Source organism: Colobus angolensis, unplaced genomic scaffold, assembly GCF_000951035.1.
Source record: "Colobus angolensis palliatus isolate OR3802 unplaced genomic scaffold, Cang.pa_1.0 Scaffold207, whole genome shotgun sequence".
In the NCBI taxonomy this organism is placed as follows: Eukaryota; Metazoa; Chordata; class Mammalia; order Primates; family Cercopithecidae; genus Colobus; species Colobus angolensis.
In genome coordinates, this window is record NW_012115233.1 from 3,199,522 (window position 1) to 3,211,821 (window position 12,300).

General features: G+C 47.0%; 1 protein-coding gene across 2 annotated transcripts in view; it reads left to right on the forward strand.

Annotated features, from left to right (window-relative positions):
- Positions 1-1,162: 1,162 nt before the first annotated feature.
- Positions 1,163-12,300, forward strand: part of BCO1 (beta-carotene oxygenase 1) — a 48,983-nt gene continuing 37,845 nt past the window's right edge. The window contains exons 1-2 of one of the 2 annotated variants that reach the window (XM_011942156.1): positions 1,163-1,668; positions 8,956-9,084. In XM_011942156.1, coding sequence (XP_011797546.1) covers positions 1,605-1,668; positions 8,956-9,084 — 193 coding nt within the window. In that variant the 5' untranslated portion in view covers positions 1,163-1,604. The remainder of the gene's footprint in view (positions 1,669-8,955; positions 9,085-12,300) is intronic. The other variant, XM_011942157.1, reaches the window with a different exon arrangement.

The window sequence follows — 12,300 nt, forward strand, 5'->3', positions numbered from 1 at the left end:
TCCTGGGCTCAAGTGATCCTCCCACCTTGGCCTCCAAAAGTGCTAGGATTACAGGTGTGAGTCACTATGCCCAGCCAATATAAAAAAACTGATGGCTGAGATCCACCTTCAGAGATTGTGCGTCAGTGGGTCTGGCATAAGGCCCAGCACCGGTACAGTTAGTGCCGCCAACCAGGTGATTCCAATGTGTGCCAGGGCGGAAGCACAGCCAGAACACACAGCTGTCCGGAATGAGTGGCTCAAGGTGCTGGCATGTGGTCTCAGCCCAGACCGGACATCATTATTCTCAGCTGGGTTGCATAAAGGCCACTGCCACTGCCTTTTCTTACTCTACCCACAGAGCAAATGACTGGTTCTTTCTTTAAGCAAAATACGTTCAGATGAGTTCATTAACTTCAATCAGTGCATACAGCAAGCTGAATATGAATTTCAGGCAATGGCAACACGCCAAGATACACGAATAATAGGGAAGCTCAGATCAAACTCTGAACGCAAATCATTTTGCCCTCTTGATAGACCAGGAAGTTGAAATGAAGTTTCTTTTTTACTATTCTGTTTACTTATTTATTTTTTGAGACAGAGTCTCACTCTGGCCGGGCTGGAGTGCACTGGTGCCATCTCAGCTTACTGCAATGTCTGCCTCATGGGTTCAAATGATTCTCCTGCCTCAGCCTCCTGAACATCTGGGATTGCAGGTGTCCACCACCATGCCAGGATCATTTTTGTATTTTTAGTAGAGACAGGATTTCGCCATGTTGGCCAGGCTGGTCTCGAACTCCTGACCTCAAGTGATCCAACCACCATGGCCTCCCAAAGTGCTGGGATTACAGGCATGAGCCACCGCTCCTGGCCCGTCTTTTTTACTATTCTTTATAGTTTCTGAGAAAAGTCTTTGGTTCCCGTTCATTATTTTTTAAATGAGTACATGAAACATTTTATGTCTCCTTCTTCCAAAAAGAAAATAATGAATTAAGTTGCTCTTTATGTATGATTATTAGAGCGGAGCATCAGGGCCTTTACTAAAAACAAACCAAAACATAAAACCTTACCTGTCCCTGCTGTGCACCAGACATTCGCATGATCACAGAGCTCACCTCAAGGCTCTCCTAATTCCCAGCATCTCTGATGGCCCCGACTGCCTCTCTTCTTGTTCTGATCATAAACATCTCCAGCTCTTGGATTACGTTGGGCAACATAACAGGAGGCACTGAATTCTCTCTGCTTTTTAGAACCTAGCCCAAAGCAACCTTTTTTTTGGTTAAGCCAAAAGCGAAACTGGAGAGGGAAAGCTGAGGGTACAATAAGAGGATTAAAGATTAGCTATGACACATGGCTTGGAAATTAACCTTTAACCAAACATCTTATAAATAACGCCAGCGCAGCTTCTCCTGTGAATGTAAAGAGATCCTGGGGTCTTGGAGAGGGAGAAGTCACAGCCAGCCAAAAAGGAAAAAGCAAAGGCAGAAACGGCATCAGGACAGAGATGTGAAGGAGGGAAGGAGCAGGAGAGCAGGAAGGAAACGCAGAAGGAGGGAGCAGCAGCTCCTTTGAACAGAGGAGCATCTGTTTGCTGTTAAAATCAGTCTCCCTCGGCACCCTAAACGATGGATATAATATTTGGCAGGAATAGAAAAGAACAGCTGGAGCCTGTGAGGGCCAAAGTGACAGGTGAGCATTCTGATAAACACTGGGTTCTCTCTTCTGTTTATTTTATTTTATTTATTTTTTTTTTGAGGCGGAGTTTCGCTTTGTCGCCCATGCTGGAGTCCAGTGGGGTGGTCTCGGCTCACTGCAACCTCTGCCTCCTGGGTTCAAACCATCCTCCCACCTCAGCCTCCCAAGTAGCTGAGATCACAAGCGCCCACCACCAAGCCCAGCTAATCTGTGTATTTTTAGTAGAGACGGGGTTTCAGCATGTTAGCCAGGCTGGTCTGGAACTCCTAGCCTCAAGTGATCTGCCTCCCTCCGCCTCCGAAAGTGCTAGGATTACAGAGGTGAGCCACTGCACCTGGCTTCTTCCTTATGTTTAGATGGACACTTTTTTTCCTGATTATATAAGTAATACTAATTGTAAATTACTTTTGGAAAGTCCAGAAAACAGTACAGAGAGGGGATACATTTTCTGTGAAAATGGTGTGCCTTTACACATTGTAACTCCGTTTCCAAAGGGAGGAGAGTCAGTCTCACTGTTTCCAGGAAAAAAGCATTGGAATGCCCCAGTGGGTACATATACAACGGGATTAATCTGCAAACTGCTGCCTGTCTCAGATGCATGATGTATTTGTGCAAATGTATGCATTCTAAATTAGTTTCAAAATGCTTAGAGGGGCGTGCATGAGCTCCCACACGTGCACATCCACCACGCACACTTGCAGGGGACTGCAGTCTGATGTGATTTTCTGTCAGAACTCACAGGTGTCAGCACCTGTAGAGCCTACAGGAGTAGGACTTTCTATCCTTTAGAAGCCCTGTGTCTCACTTCATCTTTTGTATCTCTTGCTTTTTCCTCCTCTTTTGGGTTGCCACTTTCCTCCAACCATCTTGTTTGGTCTCTAAAGGGCAGTTCCTGGTTCTGGACTCCCAGGTCCCCAGAGTGGTACTCGCTCAGTTTTTTTTTTGTTTGTTTGTTTGTTTTTGAGACGGAGTCTTGCTCTGTCGCCCAGGCTGGAGTGCAGTGGCGCGATCTCGGCTCACTGCAAGCTCCGCCTCCCGGGTTTACGCCATTCTCCTGCCTCAGCCTCTCGAGTAGCTGAGACTACAGGCGCCCGCCACCTCGTCCGGCTAGTTTTTTTTTGTAATTTTTAGTAGAGACGGGGTTTCACCGTGTTAGCCAGGATGGTCTCGATCTCCTGACCTCGTGATCCGCCCGTCTCGGCCTCCCAAAGTGCTGGGATTACAGGCTTGAGCCACCGCGTCCAGCCTCGCTCAGTTTTAAGAACAGCTGAGTCAGCTCAGGCCCGCAGACATTTTCATCCGCTCGATGGACTTCAGTTGTTCATAAGGAGAGGACAGCTGTGAGTGATTTTTGTGAGAACACCGGATTGAAGCTTTTCAACTGAGCAATTGCCTTGGGAGTATTTTGAAAGAAAAGAAACAGCTTTTATGTATATTTTTTCCTGTTTACAAAGGTAAGGCACAATCCATAGCTATCAATCTGTATATACGTATATAGCTGTATGTATATTATATATAAATTAATTAGGAGTGCAATTGAAAACATGGACGGAAATAAAATCAGCTGTGTTTCCAAATCTCTTAAACCCTATTAATATTTGGGTTTATTTCCTTTAACTTTTTAAAACATAGGTAGATCAATCGATAGATAACTTTACTGTATTTGTAAATACTTTTTGCAAAAGCAAATGTATACCATTAAATTTATTTTTCTCAGTCTGACTGTTCATCTGTACATTTTTTATGTTTTAAAAGGACACCCAAGGCCAGGCGCAGTGGCTCATGCCTGTAGTCCCAGTACTTTGGGAGGCCAAGGAGGGTGGATCACTTGAAACCAGGAGTTCGAGACCAGCCTGTCTAATATGGCGAAACCCCTCCCTACTAAAAATACACAAATTAGCGAGGCATGGTGGCACGCACCTGTAGTCCCAGCTACTCAGGAGGCTGAGGCAGGAGAATTGCTTGAACCGCAGAGGCAGAGGTGCAGTGAGCTGAGATAGTGCCACAGCACTCTGGTCTTGGCAACAGAGTGAGACCCTGTCTCAAAAAAATACATAAATAAATAAAAAACAGGCACCCCAACCTGGCCAACCTGGTATGGTAAAACCCTGTCTCTACTATTTGGTTGATGCACAAATAATCACGGTTTTTGCCATTACTTTCAATGTATTTTATTTGAAATTTTGTTTTAAATAAAAACACAGAAATTAGCCAGGCGTGGTGGCGCATATCTGTAAACCCAGCTCCTCAGGAGACTGGGCATGAGAATTGCTTGAACCCAGGAGGTGGAGGTTGCAGTGAGCCAAGATCGCGCCACTGCACTCCAGCCTGGGTGACAGAGTGAGACTTTGTCTCAAAAAAAAAAAAAAAAAAGGCACCTATGATACCTACCTTTTCCTGCCCTGGAATGTTATGAATATTTTGTACCCTTTACACCTCATGTTTAATGACTGCATGAAATCGTTGGAAATGTTAGAAAACACAAATTCTAGAACATGAGAGGCTGAATGAGCCCCAAAGATCAGCAGCGGTTCTCAAAGGGGTGTCCCCAGACCTGCAGCGTAAGCACCACCTGGGCACTGGGTAGAAATAAACATCCTTGGGCCCCACCCAGACCCTTGGCATCAGACACTCTGGGGGTGGAGCTCAGCAAGCTGTGTGTTCACAAGCCCTCTGGTGATTCCAAGGGTGAGAACCATTCCTCTACATCAAGCCTCCCTACTGACAGATGAGAAACTGAGGCAGAAGAACAGTGACTTGCCAAGGCCAGGCAGCCTATGGAGAACAGACCTCCTCACCCTCCGTCCAGGCCTGGGTTGAGCCTAATCAGTTGGTAACATCCATGGGCAGACAGCTAGCTAAAAACTGTGCCTGGGTTGACGCATCCATGCAGGGAACACATGCAAAGGTTCTGGCTTTGTAACTGGCTGTGCCAGCACACGTGTGTTCTGAGACCTCCTTGGCAACTTAAGCATTTCCTGCCTCAGTGTTCTTTTCTGTCTGATGAATGTAGCCTGGCACTTCCCACACCGGGTTGCTGCAATGATTAAGTGGTTTAATCCACCTAGAACACAGTGGCTGGCGTGTGTATGTGTATAAATTTTCTTGTCCTATCTAGGGCTTTAATTATATTCTCAGATGCCTCTCTCCCTGCTCTGTCTCAAGCCTGCCCCCTCTCCTGTGCCCTGGGTGCCTGTGCCTGGTGCCACGATTATGTAGGTGCCCAAGGCAAGAGACTTGACTGTCTTTTTTTTTTTTTTGAGACGGAGTTTCACTCTTGTCGCCCAGGTTGGAGTGCAATGGCGCAATCTCGGCTCACTGCAATCTCCACCTCCTGGGTTCAAGCGATTCTCCTGCCTCAGCCTCCCAAGTAGTTGGGATTACTGGTGCCCGCCACCACGCCCAGCTAATTTTCATATTTTTAGTAGAGACGAGGTTTCGCCATGTTGGCCAGGCTAGTCTCAAACTTCTGACCTCGAGTGATCCACCCGCCTTGGCCTCCCCTCGTGCTGGGATTACAGGCGTGAGCCACCGCGCTGGCCTGGGCCATCATTTTTCAGTGTTCCACTCCACATCCCCCCGTATTTAACCAAATAGAGGCCCATCAGTTCGGTGTCTTCCGTTTATCTTTGTTCATCCATTTCTCTCCATCCCTGTGGAATCCCCGGGTCCTCTCTCTAGTCTTCCTGCCTCTCTCAGGGAATTTCCCAGTCCACACCACGGGCAGAGAGAACCTTCGAAGCTCCAAGATCCTATTCCATTTACATCAGGGGTCCCCGACCCTCGAGCCATGGACCAGTGCCAGTCTGTAGCCTGTTAGGATCCGGGTTGCACAGCATTACCGCCTGAGTTCTGCCTCCTCTCAGATCGGTGGCTTTAGATTCTCATAGAAGTGAAAACCCTACTGCGAGCGTGAACCCGGTTGTGAACGCGCATGTGAGGGATCTAGGTTGTGCGTTCCTTATGAGAATTGACCCCCCAACCCCACCGTCCATGGAAAAATTACCTTCCACAAAACCAGTCCCTGGGGCCAAAAAGTTTGGGGACTGCTAATCTATATGGAATCCAGAACAGGCAAATCCATAGGGAAATAGATGGGTGCCTGCCAGGGGCTGGGGGTAAGGGCAGAAGAGGTACAGCTAATGCATAAGGGGGATGTCTTTTTGGAGTGATAGAATGTTCTGGAATTAGGTGATGGTTGCACAACATTGTGAATTCACTAGAACCCCCTGAGCTGTACACTTTAAAATGATGAGTTTTATCTCAATTTTTTTTTTTTTTTTTGAGACTGTGTCTGGCTCTGTCGCCCAGGCTGGAGTGCGGTGGCCGGATCTCAGCTCACTGCAAGCTCCGCCTCCCAGGTTTACGCCATTCTCCTGCCTCTATCTCCCAAGTAGCTGGGACTACAGGCGCCCGCCTCCTCGCCCGGCTAGTTTTTTGTATTCTTTAGTAGAGACGGGGTTTCACCGTATTAGCCAGGATGGTCTCGATCTCCTGACCTTGTGATCCGCCCGTCTTGGCCTCCCAAAGTGCTGGGATTACAGGCTTGAGCCACTGCGCCTGGCCTAATTTTTTTTTTAATTGCAGAAAAAATCTGGTCCTGTCCTTCCCTATTATAACCATCAAATGTGCCCCATTCTTCTGAGGATTAGACCAGGACCCTTAGTGTGATCCTGCTGATCTTCGTCCTCTGGACCCTGTTATTTCTGCAGTTTCATTGCTCACAATTTTCTTGCTTGAAAATGATGGTTCAGTCTTACTAAACAGCTTGCCCGTCTCCTGGTCTTGATCATTCATTCATTCATTCATTCATTCGTTTATTTATGAGACGGAGGCTTGCTCTGTCACCCAGGCTGGAGTGCAGTGGTGTGACCTCAGCTCACTGCAATCTTCCACTTCCGGGTTTCAGCAATTCTCCTGCCTCAGCCTCCAGAGTGGTTGGGATTACAGGCACCTGTCATCACACCTGGCTAATTTTTGTATTTTTGATGCAGGCGGGGTTCCAGACCTCAGCCTCACCCCCCAAAGTACTGGGATTATAGGCATGCCTCACAGTGCCCGGCCTCCTGGTTTTGATCTTCTTGTTCTGGGTTCCTCCAGAGGCAAGAATTCAAGGCTAAGTGGTTTATTGGCACGTGATCCCAAGAAACATGAGGAGGAACTCAGGGAAAGAGAGAGAAGGAAACCAATCAATGGGGCATTGTTGAGCCATTGGCTGCCGAGGCCATTGGAGCTAAATCCCCTGGGCGTGGTGTAAAACACGCCTCTTGTGTTCCCAACTGAGGGCAAGGCAACAGTGGGATTTGTCCCCGAATTCTGCATCCATCACTGGGTGAGAGCAGCTTCCAGGGGCACTACCTCTCCGAGGTGCTTCCCGCTCTTCCTGCCTGTAGGCAAAGCCTGGCCCACCCGCAGTCAGAACCAAGAACCCAGGTAGGGAGCTGCAGGCATTTGCAGAAAGCCGCCTACAGGAAGAGATGAACTCTGAGGAGACTTGGGTGTAGGCACCAACAGCTTCAGCTGCAGCAGCCTGTCTCTACAGCACGGCTGTACCCTAGAAAGAGAACCCACGCCATACCTGCACTTTAAAATTTTCTAGTAGAAACATTGGAAAAAGTCAAAAGAAACAGATGAAATTATTTCAATGGTATATTTTATTTAACACAACAAATCCAAGATATTATCACTTCAACATGAAATCGATATTTTAAAAATTGCTAATGAGATGGTTCACTTTTGTTCGTACTAAGTCTTTGAAATCTGGTGTCTATTTCATTCTTATAGCACATGTCATTTCAGACCAACCACATTTCAAGTGCTGATAGATATCATATTGGACAGTACAGCTCTAGAATGTTCTTTCCTTTTGCCTTTGTGAGGCGAATACCTACTCTCCCTCAAGACTTAGCCAGGTTGCCTCCTCCAGGAAGCTGACCACACCCTCCTGCTCTTAGCCCACCCCAGGGTGGGATTCTGTTTCACACAGAACCTTTTGCTATGTCTGTAGCATTGCCCCCCTTTTTTTTTTTTAATTTTTTGAGACAAGGTCCTGCTCTCTTGTCCAGGCTGGAGTGGAGTGGTGTGATCACTGCAGCCTCGAGCTCCCAGGCTCAAGCGATCCTCTCACCTCAACCTCCCAAGCAGCTGGGACTACAGGCATATGCCACCACAATGAGTTATGGTTTTTTTAGTTTTTTGTGTTTTTTTTTGGTGTGGGGAGGGGGGAGTTTTTTGTTTTGTTTTTTTTTTTGAGATAGAGTTTTGCTCTTGTTGCCCAGGTTGGAGTGCATGGCACAATCTCAGCTCGCTGCAACCTCTACCTCCCGGGTTCAAGTGATTCTCCTGCTTCAGCCTCCTGAGTAGCTGGGATTACAGGCACCCACCATGACGCCCAGCTAATTTTTTGTATTTGTAGTAGAGGTGGGATTTCATCATGTTGGCCAGGCTGGTCTTGAACTCCCGACCTCAGGTGATCCACCCACCTCGGCCTCCCAAAGTGCTGGGATTATACGCGTGAGCCACCGCGCCTAGCCTGTTTTTACCCTAAATAAATGTGTGCCTTAAAACAGCACACATTTATTCTTTATTATTTTTTGAGGCAGAGTTTCACTCTTGTTGTCCAGGCTGGAGTGCAATGGTACAATCTCAGCTTACTGCAACCTCCACCTCCTGGGTTCGAGCGATTCTCCTGCCTCAGCCTGCCGAGTAGCTGGGATTACAGGCGCCTGCCACCACACCTGGCTAACTTTTTGTGGTTTTAGTAGAAATGGGGTTTCACCATGTTAGCCAGGCTGATCTTGAACTCCTGACCTCAGGTGATCCACCCACCTAGGCCTCCCAAAGTGCTGGGATTACAGGCGTGAGCCACCGCACCCGACTCTGAGCTACATTTTTTATTTTTTGTAGAGACAGTGTCTCACTTTGTTGCCCAGGCTAGTCTTGAGCTCCTGGCTTCAAGTGATACTCCTATCTCAGCCTCCCAAGGTGCAGGGATTACAGGTGTGAGCCAACGCACAACCAGCATTGCCTTGACCATGGTGGATCTTGGGTGTCTGTTTATTCATCTGTCTCCTTAGTGGTCAGTGGGCAATTTGAGGACAGGGACAGTGTCTCCATCTGCCCAACATATTATACATTTTCTGGAAACGACTGTAGAGTAAACGAACAGATGCAAGGAGTGGTACTGGGACTACAAGTCTCCAACTCCTTTCCTTGAACATTTCTTCCAGCATTTTGGTTTGCAGGTAGAAACAGGAAACTAAACATTCTCTCTTTTCACAGGCAAGATTCCAGCATGGCTGCAGGGAACCCTGCTCCGCAACGGGCCTGGGATGCACACGGTGGGGGAGTCCAGATACAACCATTGGTTCGACGGCCTTGCCCTGCTTCACAGCTTCACCATCAGAGACGGTGAGAACACCCAGGAGTGTGCTGCCACTGCTGCAGCAAAGGACCCCAAATGCAGTGCCTTAAAACAGCACACATTTATTCTTTTAGGGATTGGAGGTCAGAAGTCTAAATTGGGTCTCACTGAACTGAAATCAAGGTGTTCACAGGGCCACATTCAGTCCTGGAGGCTCTAGGAAAAAAATCCATGTTCTTCCCTTTTCTATCTTCTAGAAGCTGCATTCCTTGGCTTGTGGCTCCATCTCTGTCTTTTTTTTTTTTTTCCTGAGATGGTGTTTTGCTCTTGCTGCCCAAGCTGGAGTGCAATGATACAATCTCGACTCACTGCAACCTCTGTCTCCTGGGTTCAAGTGATTCTCCTGCCTCAGCCTCCTGAATAGCTGGGATTACAGGCATGTGCCACCACACCCAGCTAATTTTTGTATTTTTAGTAGAGACAGGATTTCGCCATGTTGGCCAGGCTGGTCTCAAACTCCTGACATCAGATGATCCGCCCACCTCGGCCTCCCAAAGTGCTGGGATTACAGGCGTGAGCCACTGCGCCCAGCCTCCATCTCTATCTTTCAAGTAGCAGCAGAGCATCTTGTCTTGCAATTTCTCTGACTCCTTCCATCCTCACACCTCCTCCTCTGACTGACTTTCCTTCCTCCCTCTTATAAGGACCCTTGTGATTACATTGAATCCACTCAGATAATCCCTGGATAATCTCCCATCTCAAAATCCTTCATCACATCTACCAAGTCCATTTTGCTACATCAAGTCACATATTCAACAGGTTCTACGGATTTGGATGTGGAGATCTTTGTAGGGGGTACATTATTCAGCCAACCACAAGCACAGACTTTCCTAAAAAGGAGGCCAAGGTTCTTTTTCAAATAGTTAATCTTGCAAAATAATATACATCCTCAATCAGGTAGGCAAGAGCAGGTGGAACAGTACAGGAATCAGACATGCCTGAAGTTGAAACAGGAAATGGACAGAGCTGGTGGCCCAGTGCGGTGGCTCATGCCTGTAATTCCAGCACTTTAGGAGGCTGAGGCAGGCAGATCACTCAAGGTCAGGAGTTTGAGACCAACCTGGCCAACATAGCAAAATCCCATCTGTACTAAAAATACAAAAATTAGCTGGTCATAGTGGCACACATCTGTAATCCCAGCTACTAGGGAGGCTGAGGCACAAGAATCGCTTGAACCCAGGAAGCAGAGGTTGCAGTGAGCTGAAATTGTTCCACTGCACTCCAGCCTGGGAGACAGAGTCAGACTTTGTCTCAAAAAAAAAAAAGAAGAAGAAGAAGAGTACAGAGCTGGAAAGAGCAAAGCTTCATATATTGCCCATTAAGCAAGAGAGAGCCAGACCACTTATACAACAAGCCGAGGGGTCTCCCTGAGTGGAAAGGGAAATGGCTAAATACAGGCATCACATACGGCAGATTCTGAGTTCAGGTGTCTGGCTCATGAGGTGGAATGTAAATTCTTTGCTGTTGACCACTGAGCCAGTTTATGCCATAAAATCATGAACTGAGTTCTTACAGAGGTCCAGGATGGAATTAGAGGGCTCTGGGTCACACAGTGGACAGATTTGTGTCCAAACACTCCAGACTTTGCAAAATTTTTCTTTAATTTCTGTGTTCTAATGTGGGCAAACTGTGATCATGTTAAGTCTCTCAGCCTCAGTTTCTTCATCAGTAAAATGAGCTTGTTCATCCTTGCCTGGAGAACTGTTGGGATCATTGGAAGTACTGGGAGTTCTAGCAAGGGCCTGACACCTGGTAGATGCTTAATAGATTAAAAACCACCATTGACCAGGCACAGTGGCTTATGCCTGTAATACCAACACCTTGAGAGGTGGAGGCAGGAGTGTCATTTGAGCCCAGGAGTTCCAGACCAATCTGCACAACCTAGTGAGACCCCATTTCTATTTTATTTTATTTTTTATTTTTATTTTTATTTATATTTTTGAGACAAGAGTTTCGCTTTTGTTGCCCAGGCTGGTGTGCAATGGTGCAATCTCCGCTCACCACAGCCTCCACCTCCTGGATTCAAGCAATTCTCCTGCCTAAGCCTCCCAAGAGCTAGGATTACAGGGATGCGCCACCACACCCAGCTAATTTTGTATTTTTAGTAGAGACAGGGTTTCTCCATGTTGGTCAGGCTGTTCTCGAACTTCCAACCTCAGGTGATCCGCCCACCTTGGCCTCCCTAAGTGCTGGAGTTACAGGCATGAGCCACTGTACCCGTCCAATCCCATTTCTATTTTATTTTATAAAAAAAGAATAATCAATTAAACATAAAAATAAAACCCACCATCACCATCTCTGGGTTTGAATCCCAGCTCTACCATCCTAGCTAACATGCATCTAAACTGTATAACTTTGGCCAAGGTACTGACCCTGTCTGTGTCTCAGTCTCCTCCTCTGTAAAATGGACATATCGGTAGCATTCCTCATAGAGTTGCTATGAGATCTAAATGAATGTGTAAAGAGCTCTGTGTTATGTCTCACACACAGTACCTGCTCAATAAGCATTTGCTCTTAATTTCATATAACTACTGGCCAGGCACAATGGCTCACACCTGTACTCCCAGCACTTTGGGAGGCCGAGGCGGGTGGATCACCTGAGGTCAGGAGTTCGAGACCAGCCTGGCCAACATGGTGAAACCCCGTCTCTACTAAAAATACAAAAAATTAGCTGAGTGTGGTGGTGAGTGCCTGTAATCCCAGCTACTCGGGAGGCTGAGACAGGAGAATTACTTGAATTTGGGAGGCAGAGGTTGCAGTGAGCTGAGATCGTGCCATTGCACTCCAGCCTGGGCAACAAGAGCAAGGCTCCCTTTCAAAAAAAAGAAAAAAAAATTATATAACTATTAATTTCTTTTGAGCTAGTCAGCCATTATTTTTTGAATGTGTATTCTATGCCAGTGAGTTGCTCTAACATTTACACATGAATAGAGACACCATGGATGAAAGGCGCGCGCTCCAAGTTTGCAATACCTTGCAGATTTTACTGTGACTCAGCTACAGAATGGGTGGTTCCACATTTTGCTGACAGCACTAAACCTTAACGATTCCTTTCTTTTCTAAACAGAAGTTCCCAATGATTTTTGGAAATAAATACTGTTCTGGATGAGGAACATAGAAGGTAAACGCACCAGTGGTGGCCGGGCGCGGTGGCTCACGCCTGGAATCCCAGCACTTTGGGAGGCCGAGGTGGGCAGATCACC